General features: G+C 47.3%; 1 protein-coding gene across 2 annotated transcripts; it reads right to left on the bottom strand.

Annotated features, from left to right (window-relative positions):
• Positions 1-5,430: 5,430 nt before the first annotated feature.
• Positions 5,431-10,710, bottom strand: LOC123131970 (bax inhibitor 1). Of its 2 annotated transcripts, XM_044551706.1 has the most exons (7): positions 10,230-10,564; positions 7,617-7,760; positions 7,388-7,479; positions 6,572-6,758; positions 6,314-6,469; positions 6,083-6,191; positions 5,431-5,705 (listed from the first exon to the last, which is right to left on the bottom strand). In XM_044551706.1, exons 1-6 carry the CDS (start codon positions 10,335-10,337, stop codon positions 6,135-6,137), a joined length of 744 nt encoding a protein of 247 aa, XP_044407641.1. In that variant the 5' UTR covers positions 10,338-10,564; the 3' UTR covers positions 5,431-5,705; positions 6,083-6,134. The 2 variants fall into 2 exon arrangements, with proteins under 2 accessions (XP_044407641.1, XP_044407640.1); XM_044551705.1 differs by lacking the exon at positions 5,431-5,705 and having other exon boundaries at positions 5,828-6,191; positions 10,230-10,710.
• Between the last annotated feature and the right edge of the window lie 9,980 nt (positions 10,711-20,690).

The following is a 20,690-nucleotide window of genomic DNA, read 5'->3' as shown; positions in this document are numbered from 1 at the left end:
AATCCGCTCCCGACCCCATCGCCTTGAAGCCCCCCCCACCGGAGCACCATCACCGTCGCCCTGCTGCCTCTCCGCCCCGCCTGGACCTCGTCGGAGCGCTCCCTCGCCGGACCTCCTCCCCGTCTTCGTCGGTCGTCCCTGGTCTCCTCCACAACGGCTTCCTCGAGCCTCGCCGCCCCCCTGGTCTCTACTCAAACATGAGGCCCGCCTCTCCTCTCTTCCCTCTCTGTCCGGCGTCGCCTCCCGTTTGTCCCCGTGCGCTAGCACGAGCAGCTCCGCCCCTGACCTCCCCCTCCCTGGCCGCGATGTGCGCGCGACGCGCCTGCGCGCCCGTCGCATCCCCGACGGCTAGCCGCGCTTCGCTGCTCGTCGGAGGCCGCCAGCTCGCGCCACGCCTCCCGCCATCTGCGGCCCCACGCGAACCCCGCCGCTGCTGCGCCGCTCACTGTCGTTGCGCACCCCGCTCCGCTACCCCCCGCCGTGGCCTCGCCCTAGCTCGTCGGCGCCCTGCCGTTCCTGCCCACAACCGCCCTTGCCGTTTGCATCCGCAGCTTCGCACCCCCGCGCGTCGCTCGCACCCACTACTGTCCCCCCCTGCGTCGCGCTTCGCCCGCCATCGCGGCCATCCCTCCACTGCCTTCGCTGGCCGCCGGCATGCGCCGTGCGCGCCCAGCGCCGCTCGGGCAAGCGCCGTCCCGGCGCCCCGCCCCGCTGCATGCCTGTGCCCGTTAGCGCTTGCCAACCCGCATCGGCCCCTAGGGCCTATGACAAACGGGGCCCAGCCCCAGAACGGTTTTTATAAAAAAAGAAATAAAAAACAATAATTAAAATAATTAAAATATTAATTAATTAATTAAAGAATTAATTAACTTAATTAATTGTGTTTAACTAACCTAATCAATTAACTAAACTAATTAATCCTGTTTAGTTAGTCATAGACAATGATAGTAGGACCCACATGTCAGTTTGACTAGGTCAACTGACTAGTTGACCGCTGACCCAATAATAACGTCATGCTGACATCACAAGTCACTGTTTTGGATAATTCGGATTTAAACAATTAAATTAATTCTAGAAAATAGATAAATCTTTAAAAATTAATATAAAATAAACCGTAACTCGGATTAAATTATTTTCAACATGAAAGTTGCTCAGAACGACGAGACGAATCCGGATACGCAACCCGTTCGTCCGCCACGCATCCCTAGCATAGCAAACACCCAACTTTTCCCCTCCGGCTCCTCTGCCCGAAAACGCGAAACACCGTGGATAATTTCCCGGATGTTCCCCCCCCTTCACCGTTACCACCTCGTACCGCGTTAGGGCACCCCTAGCACCGCTATTTGACATGTCATGCATCACTATGCATCTGGTTGCTTAATATTTATTGTTTCTTCCCCCCTCTTCTCTCGCTAGGAGACTGACGTTGCTGCTACCCAGCACGACTACGGTGTTGACGACCCCTCTCTCTTGGCAGAGCAACCAGGCAAGCCCCCCCTTTGATCACGAGATATCGCCTACTCTTCTCTATACTGCTTGCATTACAGTAGTGTAGCATGTTACTGCTTTCCGTTATTCCTATCCTGATGCATAGCCTGTCCTTGCTACTACTGTTGTTACCATTACCTGCTATCCTACTGCTTAGTATAGCTAGTGTTCCATCAGTGGCCCTACATTCTTGTCTGTCTGCCATGCTATACTATCGGGCCGTGATCACTTGGGAGGTGGTCACGGGTATATACTTATACATAATATATGATACTTGCGGTGATTAAAGTCGGGTCGGCTCGTAGGAGTACCCGCGAGTGATTCCGATGTTGGGGGCTGAAGGGGCAGGTGGCTCCATCCCGGTAGAGGTGGGCCTGAGTTCCCGAAGGCCCCCGATTGTTACTTTGTGGCGGAGCGACAGGGCAGGTTGAGACCACCTAGGAGAGAGGTGGGCCTGGCCCTGGTCGGCGTCCGTGGTTATTTTTAGAATAACACACTTAACGAGATCTTGGTATTTGATCTGAGTCTGGCTACTGGCCTATACGCACTAACCATCTACGCGGGGACAGTTATGGGCACTCGACGTCGTGGTATCAGCCGAAGCCTTCGTGACGTCAGCGACTGAGCGGCGCGCGCCGGGTTGGACCGCGTAACGCAACTTCCTTTGTAATGGAGGTTGCTAGGTCTGCTCACCGGCCGCGTACACAACGTGCAGGTGTGCAATGGGCGATGGGCCCAGACCCCTACGCCATAGGATTTAGACCGGCGTGCTGACCTCTCTGTTGTGCCTAGGTAGCGCTGCGACGTGTTGATCTTCCGAGGCCGGGCATGACCCAGGAAAGTGTGTCCGGCCAAATGGGATCGAGCGTGTTGGGTTATGTGGTGCACCCCTGCAGGGAAGTTAATCTATTCGAATAGCCGTGATCTTCGGTAACAGGACGACTTGGAGTTGTACCTTGACCTTATGACAACTAGAACCGGATACTTAATAAAACACACCCTTCCAAGTGCCAGATACAACCGGTGATTGCTCTCTCACAGGGCGACGAAGGGAGGCTCATCGGTTAGGATTATGCTATACGATGCTACTTGGAGGTCTTCAGTCTACTCTCTTCTACATGCTGCAAGACGAGGCTGCCAGAAGCGTAGTCTTCGAAAGGACTAGCTATCCCCCCTTATCCCGGCTTTCTGCAGTTCAGTCCACATATAATAGCCTTATTCCAGTTGATACCAATGCATACATATGTAGTGTAGCTCCTTGCTTGCGAGTACTTTGGATGAGTACTCACGGTTGCTTTCTCCTTCTCTTCCCTCTATCTTTTCTACCTGGTTGTCGCAACCAGATGCTGGAGCCCAGGAGCCAGACGCCACCGTCGACGACGACTCCTACTACACCGGAGGTGCCTACTACTACGTGTTGCCCGCTGACGACGACCAGGAGTAGTTAGGAGGATCCCAGGCAGGAGGTCTGTGCCTCTTTCGACCTGTATCCCAGTTTGTGCTAGCCTTCTTAAGGCAAACTTGTTTAACTTATGTCTGTACTCAGATATTGTTGCTTTCGCTGACTCGTCTATGATCGAGCTCTTGTATTCGAGCCCTCGAGGCCCCTGGCTTGTAATACGATGCTTGTATGACTTATTTTATTTGTAGAGTTGTGTTGTGATATCTTCTCGTGAGTCCTTGATCTTGATCGTACACATTTGCGTGCATGATTAGCGTACGGTCAAATCGAGGGCGTCACATACCCGATCCTAAGGTGCTAGCGCTTTTGAAAGACCATGTCTCGGTCATCCGTCTTCTCAAACACCATGTAGTGCGAGAAACCAAACGGAGGCGATCGTGTCTTGTGGGGAGAAGTGCGCAAACCTCTGCAGAGTGTAATAAACTAATTATGGTTAGCCGTGTCCCCGGTTATGGACATCTTAAGTATCCAGTACCTGGATTATCATGTGAATCTCAACATGTTACTCTAAATTAATTTTGTTGGGTTATGTTTAATGATGATGCTTAATTGGGATTGAGAATGCTGTCAACCATTCTCAATGTTTAACAACTACCATGATAGTTAAATAAATGTTATTCCTTTGAAGTAGGGAAAAATTGGCTTTACGCCAACTGTAACCATAGAGAGCTTTCCACCAGTCAAATATGCATATAGTATAGCTGTTGCATTCCATTACTCTCTATGTGTTACCTTGCCAGCATATTCCATGTGCTGACCCGTTTCGGGCTGCAACGTTAATGTTGCAAACTTTTCAGACGACGATTAAGGAGTTTTTAGGTCGTGGTTCTATACTCAGTGATGCCGTTGGAGTTGATGGACTCACTTATCTTCCAAGCCTTCCGTTGTTATCGTTATTAGATGGCCTTAAGCCATATTTATTGTAATAAGTTCTCTTTTGAGACACTCGATGTAATAAGTGTGTGATTGCTACTCTGCTATAAATCCTCCGAGTACTGTGTGGTGTCAGCATTACTGATCCGGGGATGACACCGGAGCACAAAGATTAGACTGTTTGAGGTCTGGTCGCTACATTAGGCTCCTCACCGATGACCGCCGACGACGCGATTGCCATCTCCCAGTACACTGCGGCACGACGGCCATTAGGACCCAGTAGTTCTTGTACTTAGACCACTTCTTTCTCTGTTTAGCATCGTCGGAGACGGTCTGATTCATGGCCCAGCGAATGATGTCGACTGCCATCGCGCCCTTTGCTGGGTCAGAAATCAGCGTCTTCAGCTCTTGTCAGTGGCCCTCATGAGCACTGCATCAGATTCCTTCTGCATGTCAGGCATGGAGCCGAAGTTCGAGCACACCTTCATGATGTTCTCGAACTTGGTGCGATCACCAGCTGACCACCCGAGGAAGAAGGCCCTCGAGCCAATACCCCAAGGGAAGGGGTTGGCGTTGGAGCTGGAGTTAGAGCTCATGGTGATAAAGAGGAGGAAGGTTGATAGTGAGAGGAGGGTGGGTAAGTAGTGATGGGCAGGGTGAGTAAAATATAAGCACGATAGAGAAGGAAGAGTGACAGTCATGTCGTTTTAACGACATTCTCTTCAATAAGACATCAACTCTGTGTTGTGCCTGACTCCATGAATTGTGTGCAGATCGAGAAGAACAATGAGATGGGCACATAAGTGCTCCCGACCGTTGACAACAAGGGCAAGCACTGAAGATGTGCTGCCACCCATCATCGGAAGGCAAGCACCGAAGATGCACCGAAGGGCAAGCACCGAAAAGGGTCTCCCGGTCGTTCATCCAATGTCGGAGGTTGTGCCGCCGCCCATCGCCGCCGTCCACCGCCGAGGAAGAACCGAAGATGCCTGAGGCTGGCGACGACGAGCGCATGAAGGAGCCCCCAGCAACAAGCGCCGCAACTATGGTTACTACCATGAGATGGCCCAACTAATTTCTGCAAGGTCATCCTTGCACCGAAGCTTGAGTGTATCCTCATGCCCCTGGACTTCACCAGGCACTTTGTCACAGTGCCGACGGAGTTCAAGCTCAGGAACAACACGGTGAAGCTGATAAACGACAGGGTGATCCTGGATCAGGTTGGGCCACCTACACAGCCATTTATCAGATCAAGATCGGCCACATGATGACGTTCAAGCTCCTCACTCCCGACACCCTCAAAGTCATCATCTTCGACAACGACAGCATTGAGGTTGTCAACAAATGCGGGAAGCACGACGAAGCCTTCGCCGCCAAGGACTAGGGCCAGGACACCTGCTTCCTAAGTACTATCGGGTCTACTTTGAACTGTTTATGATTTATGCGTTGAATTGTTATGAAATGTGGTATTGCTTATATGAATTATGCTGTTAAGTAGTTAATGCTCTGTTTATACTCTGCTCTGCTTATGATGTGTGATATATGGTTGTGTCGAAGTGTGCTAGTAACCTCATCAACTAGCCAAAAGAATTAGCAAACACCAGGCGTTGCACACAATTAAAACCATGTCATGTCTTGGGTTTGTTCACTAACATGCATACAACAAAATATCAGGCAATGTGATTTAGCCCATGCATGCAGGCAAGAGGGCATACAGACAACGAAACAAATTGTTCACTATTGCAACCAAACACGCCCTAAAACTGGCGGACGCGGCAACCACGTTGGGGAAAAACTAGTTTTACAGCTCTACTATCAGATGCCTGGCCGAAACGCGGCGGCAGGTCCAGGGCAAGTTGGATGTGCCAGTCGAGCCAACTACCTGGAAACACGACAAGAGAAGAGCACAGGTGAACATCACAATCGGACAGGCCTTGCTCAACAACCTGCAGTACCAACATGTGTTGGACAATTTGTTCAAAAGAAATGAGACACATCACAAGGTTAAAACCAACGAGCCACAATCGAGCGTAGCCATGTTCTTCGCAACCAAACCAAATCGTCTCAGGTTTCGATTATCGAGACAGTAACAGGAACGCAAGAGATCCGGAACGCAGACAGCGTCTGCAAAAGCTTCATCAGCAGCAGCAAACTCACACAAGGTTCACACGACACAGATCGCGAATTAACAAGGGTGGCACGGCGACAAGTTACTGCGCCAGCTTAATTCCTACAAGTACTTAGCAGTGGAGGTGGTACCAGTAGCGGCGGCGGCGGTGATGGTATCTACGATGTGCAGAGGACAACACGTTCAGGACCTCCTCTTCCTCTTCTTCTTGTCCTCCGACTTGTCGCCTGCGTTCTTGAGCTGCAATGGCACACAGCACCGTCAGCCATCACAATGGACCAGATCATATCAGAACGAATAGAATTTTGGCAACCAGGTAAGGTGGAGGATGAGTAGGCAGCCGAGGTGGCTAGGGTTCTCACCATGATGATGAGGATCCGGACGAGGACGGCGACAAAGTCGGTGAAGAGGGTGAGCGCGTGCTTGATGTAGTCCATGTCGCCGTGGTGCGCCCTCTCGATGATCTCCTGCGTGTCGTACACCATGTATCCCAGAAAGATCAACAGGCCAAAGTAAACCTGCAGGGCACGTAAACCATGTTTGTATCATGCTCATTCGGTCAAAAATACTGTATGAATGATCTCCGTTGTGTGGCGGGTTCCTCACAGTGTGTATCTCACCTCAAACATGAAGCTGCCAGAGGAGTGGCCAAAGATGGACGTGGCAAACTGCAGCCAGAGCAGGATCGACAGGCCGGAGGAGAGCAGGCCACCGAGGTACAGGTACTCCCTGCGCTTGGCGATGATGGCGGCGCCAGAGAAGCACCCAAAGGCGATGGCGGTTCCAACAAACCCTGTCACGAGGATGCTGGTACCACAGAGCAACAAGCAAGTTTATGTCAGCCAACATGAATAACAGGAATGTGGAACATAGGTGAGCATTGAGCAGCAACAAACTAAAAGCAAAGCTCTGCAAAAAAACACCAGCAAATCTGCTTGTCCAAGTAACAACCAATAAGTCATATCGATTTTGTACTAGAACTGTAGGTACACAAATTCAGCATCACTAACAAAAATGAAGGCCCAAAGAGTCCATGATCAGGCCCAAACACAGGGTCCAAACCCCACGAGGAAGGGCCCAGTACAAACTGTGGATCTAGATAGCATCCCTTAAAAGACTAACAGTGGCCCATCCAAAAGAGCAGACAATGTAGGAAAAAGGAGGGTCTCAGGAGAACAATAGACTAATCCAGAAGCAGAATTTGGCACCTACACAACCACTAATAATGCTTGCAAGAACAACCAGACAACGATGGATAAGGACACATAATCAGCAGATATCCAATAATCCAATCACAGACAGTACATGTCGCACTCCCATGACATATCATCAAACGTCATGGCCAACTTGGTTTCGCTGCCACGGGGTTTACTCCTAAACTATTCTTAACGAGACAGGGACATTTGGAACAACAACAAAAGCAAATTTGTCTTTACCTTGGGTCAAAGTCTATGGCAAGCTCAATCAGAGGTCCAACCGAAGCCCCTTCCAGGAGGGCTGCACCCATCAGCAGCCCAAACCTCTTCCTCTGTTCACAAAGAGATAGACATCAACAAAGTCAGCGCACCATGTCATGACATTTCCAGGACGACAACTTCTTGTGAATTTCTACCCGTGCGGTAATCAAACAAGTTATCATGGTCAGGAGAAGAAGGCAAGACAAACCTCCTCATAGACTGGCACAGAGAACATCCAGGCAATGGTTCCGATACACGCAAGCATTGTCAGCATCCCACCGATGTTCAGGGCAATGTGCAGGTAAGCACCCACGGCAGATGAGGCCAGGGCAAAGCATAGGGTCAGGTAAACCTGCAGAAAACCCAGCAGAATTGAGTCACTTCAACTACCCATAATCAATCTGATAACAATCGTATCTCGTAACTCGTGACCGTGATCAGTTTCCTAAAATTTTGGAAGCTTTTCTGGTTCTCCAGTAGATGCTATAACCATGACCGTGATTGAGGGAAGTACTAGCTACCCAGCCCACGCCAGCCCACGTTTTACTATCACATCAACGATTGAGAGAAGTATGATCCCTAGCAGTGCCCATATCCGACACGCTCTCTTTCTTTTTGTTCACATCACACAACAAGAGCTTGCAGGAGCGAGCCGCCGCCGCATGGAATCGCCTCTTTTCATCATCAATGGATCACTCTATGCTGTGATTTTTGTTTTACCATTCTTTTGCTGCATGCTTAATTGTATGTACTCGCGTATTTAAAGCTGATTTGTTTCTCTCGATGGACTAGGGCCACCCCTCCTTTGCAGCCGTTGCAACCAGCCATGGATAGCTCTTCTTCGGCAAAGAAGAGGTCCACAAAGAAGAAGGCTCGACGACGACTGAGCATAAAAGAAAATTACGAAGCAGATCGACAACATCAACAGTTGACGGCAAAGAGAAACCTTCAGAAGAAAGACAAGAAGCCGACACTGGTAAATCGTCAGCCGGATTTTCATTCGGCCTTGTCGGCTTCTTGTGTTCTTTTCTAAAGGTTTTTCTTTGCCATCTACTGTAGATGTTGTCTAGGAGATCTGCTTTGTAATTTTATCTTTTTTGACACTGAATCGTCCTCGAGCCTTTGCTTTGGACCTCTTCTTTGGTGAAGAAAAGGTATCCATGCTGGTTGAAACGGCTGAAAAGGAGGGGAGGCCCTAGTCCATCGAGAGAAACAAATCAGAGAGAGCGTGGGGAATTTTCTCTAGATCATTTACGTGATCAGCGATGCATATTTCAGGTTTACTTGCCAATCGTAAATCGTGAGGGACAAAAAGGAAGGAAATCAAAGAGAACTGCTAATGATTATATGGCATGATGAAAAGCATCCAGTGCATTATGATTCTACATTCCAGATCCCCAAATTTTCTGTACAGAGCGGCAGAATTGGCACCTGGTGGAATCTCCAAGCAACGTGATTAATCACCACAGCAGGTCAGCAACTCCCAAAGGCTAATAATCCAGCGGGAGATCAACCGTAATGCTAATAATCCAGCGGGAGAAACACAATCCGGCGCGAGATCGAGCTCCAAACCACCAAATTGGTGGGGAACGAACCAGCCAGCCAGCGCTAACGAGCAGCACAGCACCGACCGCATTGCAACCGCACCGAACAAATCCCCTCACAGGGAACTCGCACAAAAATCTGCGGTCGCGTCGCATCGTGTGCGCGAAACCAATTCAGGAAATAGCAGGAAATTGTCAACAAGAGCACCTCATTCAGGAAATAGGGGAAGGGAAAACTTAACAACCACTCTAACTAGGACATGTAAGCATTCAGTTTCTGCCGAGGGTTCAGACACGCATCCACAGCAACTAGCTAGAACAAACAAATCTACAGCCAAAACTATGCCCAGCCAAGTAGCATCTGTGGAATTTTGTAGCATCAGTGGAATTTTCTGATTGGAGTGCTAGAGGAAACGACAGGATTAACAGCACAAGAATTTGCCAAGCCAACGATAGCATATCCATTCTGACAAGGACGCTTGGTAGGAACGTGTAATACAGAAATTGTTGCATGACAAGCACAACTGTTCGTTGAAGAAACGAGGAAAAAGCAAGATACATCTGTATCTAGACAAATCTAAGACAAGAATTTTGGGATGGAGGGAGTAACTGGTAGTCATAATTGATAACGACATAATGATAACGACATAAATGAAAATTACTCCATTATGATTCTACGTTTGGGGGGGCATACCCTGCCATGCCTACCGAGAGAGAGAGAGAGAGAGAAGGAAGGAAATCAAAGAGAAGTGCTCATAATTATGCATAACGAATGATGAAAAAAAGCATCCATTATGATTCTACGTTTGGGGGGGCATACTCTGCACAAACAGTCACAATAGCACAGCGTATACGCAGGCAACCACCTAGCGTATACTAGGGAAATCTACGCCTACCCCGTCATCAGGTAGCGTTCCCCGAAATTTCCGAACAGAGCGGCAGAACTGGCGCTTGGGATCTCCAAGCGAACGCGATTAATCACCACAGCAGGTGAGCAACTCCCCCAATCTAACCAACCAACGAGATGAGACCTAATGCTAACAATCCAGCGCGAAATCGAGCGCCAACCCACCGAATCGGCGGGGAACGAACCGTCCAGCGCTAACGAACAGCCCAGCACCGGCCGCATTGCCGCCGCGCAAATCGACGGCCCGCGCGGAAACCCGCGGCCGCGTCCGTACGCGAAACCCTAGAATCTACGTACGGACGGAAAGGTTTCCCCAAATTTATCTGCAATCGGAGGGAGAGGGGGAGGAGGAGGGGAGGGGGGCGCGTACGAGCTTGAGGTGGGACTGCGCGGCGGGGGAGATCTCGCGGAAGTTCTTGAGCGAGTCGTAGCCCCATCCGCTCGCCGCCGCCGACGAGGTCGAGTAGAAGGCGTCCATCCCTGCCCTGCGTCTGTCGAATCGGAGCGGCCTCGCCTCGCCTCGCACGCAAAGCTGCCTTGGCCTTTGCTCGCGCTTCCGGATGGATTTTTCTCTTTTCCTTTTCTTCTTCTTCCGCTGCTTTGGATGGATGGATGGATTTCGATACCGGTGATGGGAGGGGTGAGACGCGAGGCGGAGGCTATATAGGGTGGTGCGACGCACGCGTGGACGATCGGTTGGTTGATTCGTGTGGAAGGAAAAAAGGAGAGGGAGGAAGCGGCGGGGCATCGGTGCGGTACTTGTCTCCAACTTGTGGTGTGCCTGCCCGGTCCGTCGCGAGGGCGCCAGAAGCTTCCGGCCGTCGCGCTGCACGCAGTTTTCCTCTCTCTTTTTTTTCTTTCTTTTTTTTATGAATTTTGACAAAATACAACAAGGCAAGCACGTATATACTGATATACTCCTGGCTCTACCTTCTTCTTTTAATTATTATTTTTTGCTATATACCTTCGGTACATGTCACACTGTGAAAAATGTCTCCAAGCCATGGTCCTAGAAAGAAAATAATCATGCTCCTCCATCCAAGCCTTTGGGTTGACCAATGAAGGCAACGCACACATCTTGATCGAGAAGGAAATGGCCGACCCAGGGCTGACCATGTCACACCCTGATCGCTCGACAAATGGATCACGCCACGCGGTCCACACGTACGTTCCGAGCCTTGTGCCGCACGAACGTCACATCACCACCACCTTATCCCGAGGCCGACGGCGACGGATCGGTGCCGGATGACGCGAACTCTCTGTACATGACCAATCCGGTCGCGCCACGTGGCCGGAATACGGGAGACGTCTTTGAGAAGAAATAAGAGATTGAAGTGAATGGAGTAGTTTTATTGATGTTACTGTTCAGCCTTATATACCATCTGAACCGGCGTGTTACAACGTCGGTTACAATGATTGTGCCTGTTTAAACAGGCATGATGTCCCTTCGCCATACACAGCGTATGGACAACGCTAACTGTAGGTAGTTAGCCTATAGGGAATCCTAACTGCTATGTTAGTCTAAAACTGACGCTAACATCTTAACTAATAATATTTCCTACCGGTCCTCATGTACGTGCGGGAAGCTTCGCAGCAGAGCGCGGGAAGGGCTGGTCGTTGGGGCGTCGAACGTTTTTTTTTAATGAAAGCTTGGCTGGGGGCGTCGAACTTGCGCGAACAATGCCCGGTGCTTTCTGTCTCTTCCAGAAGCTTGGACCCCGCCGTGCAGTGGGACACCGTGGGATCATGTACGGTGGGGCCAGTCTGGAGAACTTGCTTCAGGAACACTCTTTACCGGACGGAGTGAGTAGGAAATAAACTATCTACAGCCTTATCATATTTTTTTTTGCGAGGTTATAGCCTTGTTTCTTTTCTTGTACTTTTTTTGAGTACCTTTTCTTGTACTATTTTATCAAGGCGAAATGTGCTCCCGGCAGTGCATCGTGCATCCCCGTTGACAGGGGTGCATACATGGCATGTATGTGTCTACGCGGTACATATGAGTACATGGGTGTTCTCGGCTAACTCTACGCAAGAGACTATATATACAGCAGATTCTACCGGCCGGTCGTCACCGGCATCACGATACATAGTACGTACTCCCTCCGTTCCAAAATAGATGACCCAACTTTGTACTAAAGTTAGTATAAAGTTGAGTCATCTATTTTGGAACGGAGGGAGTATGTGTGTGTCGCGGTATATCGATCGTCATCGTCATGCATGTCGTCTGCCAGCACATTGGCATTCAGCAAATTTAGCCGCCGTCGGCTCTAGGGATAGATGCGCACTTCCTCAGTGTGCTTTTCCTTCCAAGTGTCGGGAGGAGTGCGGATATATATGCTCTTGAATTATTGGCAGCATGTTCCCATCGACTGGTCTATCGTTTTCAAGCACCTTACACAGAGAGAGCATAAAATAGTACTCCCTCCGCCTTGTAGAAATGGATGCATCTAAAACTAAAAATCTGTCTAGATACTACATCCATTTATGCGACAAGCAATTCATAACGGAGAGAGTAGTATGTGGAATCTATAGCACTGAGATTGAGCCCTGGCTAGCCACACACACTTGGTTGTCGACCGGCATGTCGCTTATACCACTGAAGGAATAAAACCTTAAAGTTATGAAGTAAATCGAAAGTACGAGCACCAATGCAAAATATACAACTTGAATCCAGATAGAGAAGTTCCACCACAAGGAATCTGGCATTCACTTAGCACATCATGCCTACTCCCTCCGTTTTAAAATAGATGATCATCTATTTTGAAACGGAGGGAGTAACTCTAAAGAGGGAGTATGCACAAAAATTGTACGATATCCTTATTGGAAAAAAAAATCACCGGACTTCCTTGATTTGAAGGATTACAAAAGGAGGGGAATACGAAAAATGCAAGACTTCAATGTCATACCTGCTTGATTCGTACACGATTTTGTGTTCGTACAGAAAAGTTCCTTGACTGGTCCGTATGAAGAAAATTGAATCTCTCTGGCTCCTTAATTAGTTCAAAGGGAAGAAACGAAGTGACTTGATCGCTAAAGTTCAAAGGGATAAAAGTCACTAGCTATGCAGCCGTCGTACGCTGGCCCGCCTTGGTGGCCTAGAGACGAGTAAAACCGGGGAGCTCAAACCGGGAGAAGTAAACAACGAGCGGGACTCGGCTCGTGGGAGAAGAAACGAAGATGTTTTTTTTTTTTTGCGGGGTAAGAAACGAAGTTGTTTTTTTTTTTTAGCAGCCGACGCGCCCAACACGCAGGCCACGGACAAAAGAAAACCTCGATCTAGAGCAAGTAGTGATCCAAAAGGATTACGTGGTCGCGCGCACCAATATGTTTCCGAAACCACCTGCATGCCGTGGTCGATCTCTCCGTCGAAACTTCGTGGACCAATATGCGTCCAAGCTAGCCAAGAGAAGACAGTCCGTGCTTCGGATTTTTTTTTTTTTGAAAGACAGCAGGAGAGCTGCTGTGATTCCATTAAGAAGAACGTGCTACGGAATTAGCAAGCGAGATCCAAACCATCGAGAGACCCGAGTCTGGACATGGGGGCGTAGGATCGGAGCTTAGATTAATTTGATGTTGACGATTGTGCTTCAATTCCTTCCTCAAACGCAGTGAATGCCTATGCGCATTTGCAAAATGCAACGCCGGATGAGCTCCCGCGGCAGCTTCTGAATCACCAGGGAGCAATCCATGGAGTCACGCTCACGCAGCAGGGCTAGCTAGCTGGGTAAGTTGTCTGTTGACCTGATCTGCGACAGACGACGGCCTCCTCCTCGGCTCAGCTAGCCGGCGGCACTGTCGCTGGTGCGTCGTCTAGTGGGATCTCCACCGTGGAGTTGCCGCCCTGCTGCCGCTGCAGTGGGGGCGTGCATACGACAGTTTTGGTGGATCTTCCGCTACCTCTAAACAAACACAGTATTTTAAATTATGTACGGCAGATTATACGTATGAAAGATCTCTCCTAGCTACGGGGTCGTCGCAGTACCAGCATGCAGGAAATTTCGTGAGGGGCAGCTAGTTAGAGTGTCAGGGGATATCGATCGATCGTCATCGTCATGCATGTCGTCTGCCGGCCAACACATTGGCATGTAGCTAATCTAGCAGCCGCCGGCTAAAGAATAGATCATAGACGGAGACATCTTCACTGCGCTTTTCTTGCTTCCAAGTGTAGGTAGGCAGGATAGTGTGGCCATGCATGGCAGCGTGCTTCCATCGATCGGTCTACCACGCGTGACACGTCCACATGATCACTGCATCATACGCAAACACAAGATAAAAATGATATCCGTCGGCTTTCCTTGTTGGCCCAAACATGGGTCCCGTGTAGGGTTGGAAAAAAAGCTCGAAGCTCGTGAGCTAAATGAGTAGTTCGTGACTCGAAACTACCTCACAAACGACACTGCTGGACGACTCAGGCATGATATGTTTAATCCACTGGCTGAGTTGCACCTAGTCCTTTGTATGGATGGTCTGATTTGCACTATCGTCCAGGAATCGTCCAACGGCTATCGTCTGCATAGCAGCACTCCTCGTGACTTGGCTCGAATCGACTCGAACTCGAAGAATAATGAGCCGAGTCAAGCTTTAGTTTAAGATCGTTTACATACCAAGTTAAGCGAGCTGATCTCACGAGTACTCGTGTAACTCGTTAAGCTTGATAAAAAAATCTGCGTTTTTTAGGGATAGTAAAATACAGCCACTAAACACCTTGCGTCCCAACACAAGGCCCAGTCCCTCAAGGCCGAGCCACCCAGAAGACTCACACGTACATGACCACATATGCACATACTAAATTCTCATTTAATCTTTTTATCATATTCTTAAGGTCTAATGTTCATATCTTTAACGAGCTTAACAAGCTAAACGAGTCAGCTCGCGAGTTATACGAGTCGAGCCAATCTTGGATTTGAGCTCGCTATAGTAACGAGTCGAGTCGAGCTAGCTCATTAAAGAAACGAGCTTTAGCGAGTCAAGTCGAGGTGGATCGACTCGACTCGAATTCCACCCCTAATCCCATGTGCACACGCGACTGCACAATGACACGGGGCTTTAACCCCGATCGAGGCAATAATATAGCGAATAATTCAAAGAGTACTTCATCACGGGCAGATATTCGGCCAACCTTCCAATCAATAGACCATCGATTTCTTCCTCGGTCGACGGGAGTGAAAACCCTCTCATTTCCGATGCACAACGCATCAAAACTCTTAAACTTTTTGATTTCTATTAATGTATTGTAACTAGTCAGTGGGAATATCCACCTCATCCCCCAAACATGGGTTCCATGTCCACACACTTTAATTTTGTGAAATACCTGCACTTACTTCAAAAGTGGATTTTTTCGATAAAGAACATTTCATTTAATTGATATATCAAGGTAATACAACCGCATTGAAGGAATGACCGACCTCTGCATAGGGCGATGCACATAACCAACATGTCCAACACAACAAAATACATATGCTACACACATTGGGGAGTTCATATCTCTAGTATTTCCTTCAATATGATCCATTCATCCGCTCCCGCCGCTAGAGTCCCGACCGGCTTTAATCACGGGAATATAAGAAATTCAATACCCTCTCGATTTGCTGGTTCATATTGTTGGAATGTGAGGCAAATTTGTGATTAATTCCAGTAATTCATTACTAGAACAATAATTAGCATGCAACAGTTTAGCATATTAGATGGACGGAAAAATATGCACAACAACACGACACATGTAACAACAACCATAACTTAAGACATGAACAGATTACGACACACATATTGTTTGTTAGTAGTCGTAGTTTCTGTTGGAGCGACGTTGTTGATGACGATGTTGGTGATGACCTGACGCATATAGCATTGAAGACAACAATGAGTAGTGCTGCTTGACTTGGATGGAAGACGACCTGTGGTGACGAACTTGAGCAGTCGCACATAGCGCTTCTCAAAACCTAATTTGTCCTCACCCGATGGAAGATCACAAGGACGAACGGTTCCGAAGATATGCTCTCATGTATGAAGATGCACAACGACGTTCTTGATGGAGTTGACAATGCTGGCGGCGCAAGGTGCGAGATGAGGCAAAACCCCACGTTTCTGTCTGTCTTTGGCCGCGGCCGGTAAGTAGTATATATAGGAGGACCAAGGTTGTATCGTGTCGTGATCACGATATCAATCCAACTTTATTTTCAAGTTGTGAACTTACCAGACAAGTAAACGACCAACTTGTCTGCCAAGACATCAAAAAAATTAAAACGACATAAGGAAGCCGCGCCCCTGCAAGATCACGAACCAGATTTCGGTGGCCGAGCCCGGTGTGGCGAGACGAGTGCGTGTGTGGTTTTATCTCTCTCTTCTCAACACATCATTTAGTGTGGTGGCGAGAACCGGCTATATAAAGATAGCTTTCGAAGTGGGAATAAACTTTATACCCACCACTTTGTTGGGGAACGTAGTAATTTCAAAAAATTTCCTACGCACACGCAAGATCATGGTGATGCATAGCAACGAGAGGGGAGAGTGTGATCTACGTACCCTTGTAGACCGACAGCGGAAGCGTTAGCACAACGCGGTTGATGTAGTCGTACGTCTTCACGGCCCGACCAATCAAGCACCGAAACTACGGCACCTCCGAGTTCTAGCACACGTTCAGCTCGATGACGATTCCCGGACTCCGATCCAGCAAAGTGTCGGGGAAGAGTTCCGTCAACATGACGGCGTGGTGACGATCTTGATGTACTACTATCGCAGGGCTTCGTCTAAGCACCGCTACAATATTATCGAGGATTATGGTGGAAGGGGGCACCGCACACAGCTAAGAATATGATCATGTGGATCAACTTGTGTGTCTAGGGGTGCCCCCTGCCCCCGTATATAAAGGAGCAGGGGGAGGTGCGGCCGGCCAGGAGGAGGGCGCGCCAGGAGGAGTCCTACTCCCACCGGGAGTAGGATTCCCCCCTTTCCTAGTTGGAATAGGATTCGGGAGGGGGAAAGAGGAGAGAGAGTAGGAAGGGGGGGCGCCGCCCCCCCTCTCCTTGTCCTATTCGGACTAAGGGGGGAGGGGCGCGCGGCCCAGCCCTGGCCACCTCTCCTCTCTTCCACTAAAGCCCACTAAGGCCCATATACCTCCCGGGGGTTCCGGTAACCTCCCGGTACTCCGGTAAAATCCCGATTTCACCCGGAACACTTCCGATATCCAAATATAGGCTTCCAATATATCAATCTTTATGTCTTGACCATTTCGAGACTCCTCGTCATGTCCGTGATCACATCCGGGACTCTGAACAAACTTCGGTACATCAAAATGCATAAACTCATAATATAACTGTCATCAAAACCTTAAGCGTGCGGACCCTACGGGTTCGAGAACAATGTAGACATGACCGAGACACGTCTCCGGTCAATAACCAATAGCGGAACCTGGATGCTCATATTAGCTCCCACATATTCTACGAAGATCTTTATCGGTCAGACTGCATAACAACATACGTTGTTCCCTTTGTCATCGGTATGTTACTTGCCCGAGATTCGATCATCGGTATCTTAATACCTAGTTCAATCTCGTTACCGGCAAGTCTCTTTACTCGTTCCGTAATACATAATCTCACAACTAACTCATTAGTTGTAATGCTTGCAAGGCTTATGTGATGTGCATTACCGAGAGGGCCCAGAAATACCTCTCCGACAATCGGAGTGACAAATCCTAATCTCGAAATACGCCAACCCAACATGTACCTTTGGAGACACCTGTAGAGCTCCTTTATAACTACCCAGTTACGTTGTGACGTTTGGTAGCACACAAAGTGTTCCTCCGGTAAACGGGAGTTGCATAATCTCATAGTCATAAGAACATGTATAAGTCATGAATAAAGCAATAGCAACATACTAAACGATCGAGTGCTAAGCTAACGGAATGGGTCAAGTCAATCACATCATTCTCCTAATGATGTGATCCCGTTAATCAAATAACAACTCTTTGTCTATGGTTAGGAAACATAACCATCTTTGATTAACGAGCTAGTCAAGTGGAGGCATACTAGTGACACTCTGTTTGTCTATGTATTCACACATGTATTATGTTTCCGGTTAATACAATTCTGGCATGAATAATAAACATTTATCATGAAATAAGGAAATAAATAATAACTTTATTATTGCCTCTAGGGCATATTTCCTTTAGTCTCCCACTTGCACTAGAGTCAATAATCTAGTTCACATTGCCATGTGATTTAGCACCAATAGTTCACATCATTATGTGACCAACACTCAAAGGGTTTACTAGAGTCAATAATCTAGTTCACATCGCTATGTGATTAACACCCAAAGAGTACTAAGGTGTGATCATGTTTTGCCTGTGAGAGAAGTTTAGTCAATGGGTCTGCTATATTCAGATCCGTATGTATTTTGCAAATTTCTATGTCAACAATGCTCTGCACGGAGCTACTATAGCTAATTGCTCCCACTTTCAATATGTATCCAGATTGAGACTTAGAGTCATCTATATCAGTGTCAAAATTTGCATCGACATAACCCTTTACGACGAACCTTTTTGTCATGTCCATAATCGAGAAATATATCCTTATTGCACTAAGAATAATTTTGACCGCTATCCAGTGATCTACTCCTAGATCACTATTGTACTCCCTTGCCAAAATCAGTGTAGGGTATACAATAGATCTGGTACACAACATGACATATTTTATAGAACCTATGGCTGAGGCATAGGGAATGATTTTCATTCTCGTTCTATCTTCTGCCGTGGTCGGGCTTTGAGTCTTACTCAATTTCACACCTTGTAACACAGCCAAGAACTCTTTTCTTTGACTGTTCCATTTTGAACTACTTCAAAATCTTGTCAAGGTATGTACTCATTGAAAAAACTTATCAAGCGTCTTGATCTATCTCTATAGATCTTGATGCTCAATATGTAAGCAGCTTCACCGAGGCCTTTCTTTTGAAAAAATCCTTTCAAACACTCCTTTATGCTTTGCAGAATAATTCTACATTATTTACGATCAACAATATGTCATACACATATACTTATCAGAAATGTTGTAGTGCTCCCACTCACTTTCTTGTAAATACAGGCTTCACCGCAAATCTGTATAAAACTATATGCTTTGATCAACTTATCAAAGCGTATATTCTAACTCCGAGATGCTTGCACCAGTCCATAAATGGATCGTTGGAGCTTGCATATTTTGTTAGCACCTTTAGGATTGAAAACCTTCTGGTTGCATCATATACAACTCTTCTTTAAATCCATTAAGGAATGTAGTTTTGTTTATCCATTTGCTAGATTTCATAAAAATGCGGCAATTGCTAACATGATTTGGACAGACTTAAGCATCGCTACGAGTGAGAAAATTTTATCGTAGTCAACACCTTGAACTTTGTCAAAAACCTTTTTCGACAAGTCTAGCTTTGTAGATAGTAACACTACTATCAGCGTCCGTCTTCCTCTTGAAGATCCATTTATTTTCTATTGCTTGCCGATCATTGGGCAAGTCAACCAAAGTTCATACTTTGTTCTCATACATGGATCCCATCTCAGATTTCATGGCTTCAAGCCATTTTGCGGAATCTGGGCTCACCATCACTTCTTCATAGTTCGTTGGTTTATCATGATCTAGTAGCATGACTTCCAGAACAGGATTACCATACCACTCTGGCGTGGATCTTACTCTGGTTGATCTATGAGGTTCAGTAGTATCTTGTTCTGAAGTTTCATGATCATTATCATTAGCTTCCTCACTAATTGGTGTAGGTGTCACAGAAACTAGTTTTTGTGATGTACTACTTTCCAATAAGGGAGCAGGTACATTTACCTCGTCAAGTTCTACATTCCTCCCACTCACTTCTTTCGAGAGAAACTCCTTCTGTAAAAAGTTTCCGAATTTAGCAACAAAAGTCTTGCCTTCGGATCTGTGATAGAAGGTGTATCCAATAGTTTCCTTTGGATATCCTATGAAGACACATTTCTCCGATTTGGGTTCGAGCTTATCAGGTTGAAGTTTTTTTCACATAAGCATCGCAGCCCCAAACTTTCAGAAATGACAACTTTGGTTTCTTGCCAAACCACAGTTCATATGGCGTCATCTCAAAGGATTTTGTGGTGCCCTATTTAACGTGAATGCGGCCGTCTCTAGAGCATATCCCCAAAACGATAGTGGTAGATTGGTAAGAGACATCATAGTTCGCACTATATCTAATAAAGTACAGTTATGACGTTCGGACACACCATTATGCTGTGGTGTTCCAGGTGGCGTGAGTAGTGAAACTATTTCACATTGTTTTTAACTGAAGGCCAAACTCGTAACTCAAATATTTTACTTCTGCGATCATATCGTAGAAACTTTTTATTTTTGTTACGATGATTCTCCACTTCACTCTGAAATTCTTTGAACTTTTCAAATGTTTCAGACTTGTGTTTCATCAAGTAGATATACCCATATCTGCTCAAATCATCTATGAAGGTCAGAAAATAACGATACCCGCCGCGAGCCTCAACACTCATCGGATCACATACATCAGTATGTATTATTTCCAATAAGTCAGTTGCTCGCTCCATTGTTCCGAAGAACGGAGTCTTAGTCATCTTGGCCATAAGGCATGGTTCGCAAGCATCAAGTGATTCATAATCAAGTGATTCCAAAATCCCATCAGCATGGAGTTTCTTCATGCGCTTTACACCAATATGACCTAAACGGCAGTGCCACAAATAAGTTGCACTATCATTATTAACTTTGCATCTTTTGTCTTCAATATTATGAATATGTGTATCACTATGATCGAGATCCAATGAACCATTTTCATTGGGTGTGTAACCATATAAGGTTTTATT

Source organism: Triticum aestivum, chromosome 6A (genome assembly GCF_018294505.1).
Source record: "Triticum aestivum cultivar Chinese Spring chromosome 6A, IWGSC CS RefSeq v2.1, whole genome shotgun sequence".
In the NCBI taxonomy this organism is placed as follows: Eukaryota; Viridiplantae; Streptophyta; class Magnoliopsida; order Poales; family Poaceae; genus Triticum; species Triticum aestivum.
Note: the sequence above shows the minus strand (reverse complement) of the source record. Positions and strands in the feature narration are given on the sequence as shown.

Bases quoted from the DNA above. Each gene is read 5' to 3' on its own strand.
- LOC123131970 (XM_044551705.1), bottom strand. From the start codon at position 10,607: ATGCCCCGCCGCTTCCTCCCTCTCCTTTTTTCCTTCCACACGAATCAA. The intron at 7,761-10,229 runs GTACGCGCCCCC...GGTTTTCTGCAG, and splicing joins CGCAGTCCCACCTCAAGCTC to GTTTACCTGACCCTATGCTT. The intron at 6,470-6,571 runs GTGAGATACACA...CGTGCCCTGCAG, and splicing joins CTGGCAGCTTCATGTTTGAG to GTTTACTTTGGCCTGTTGAT.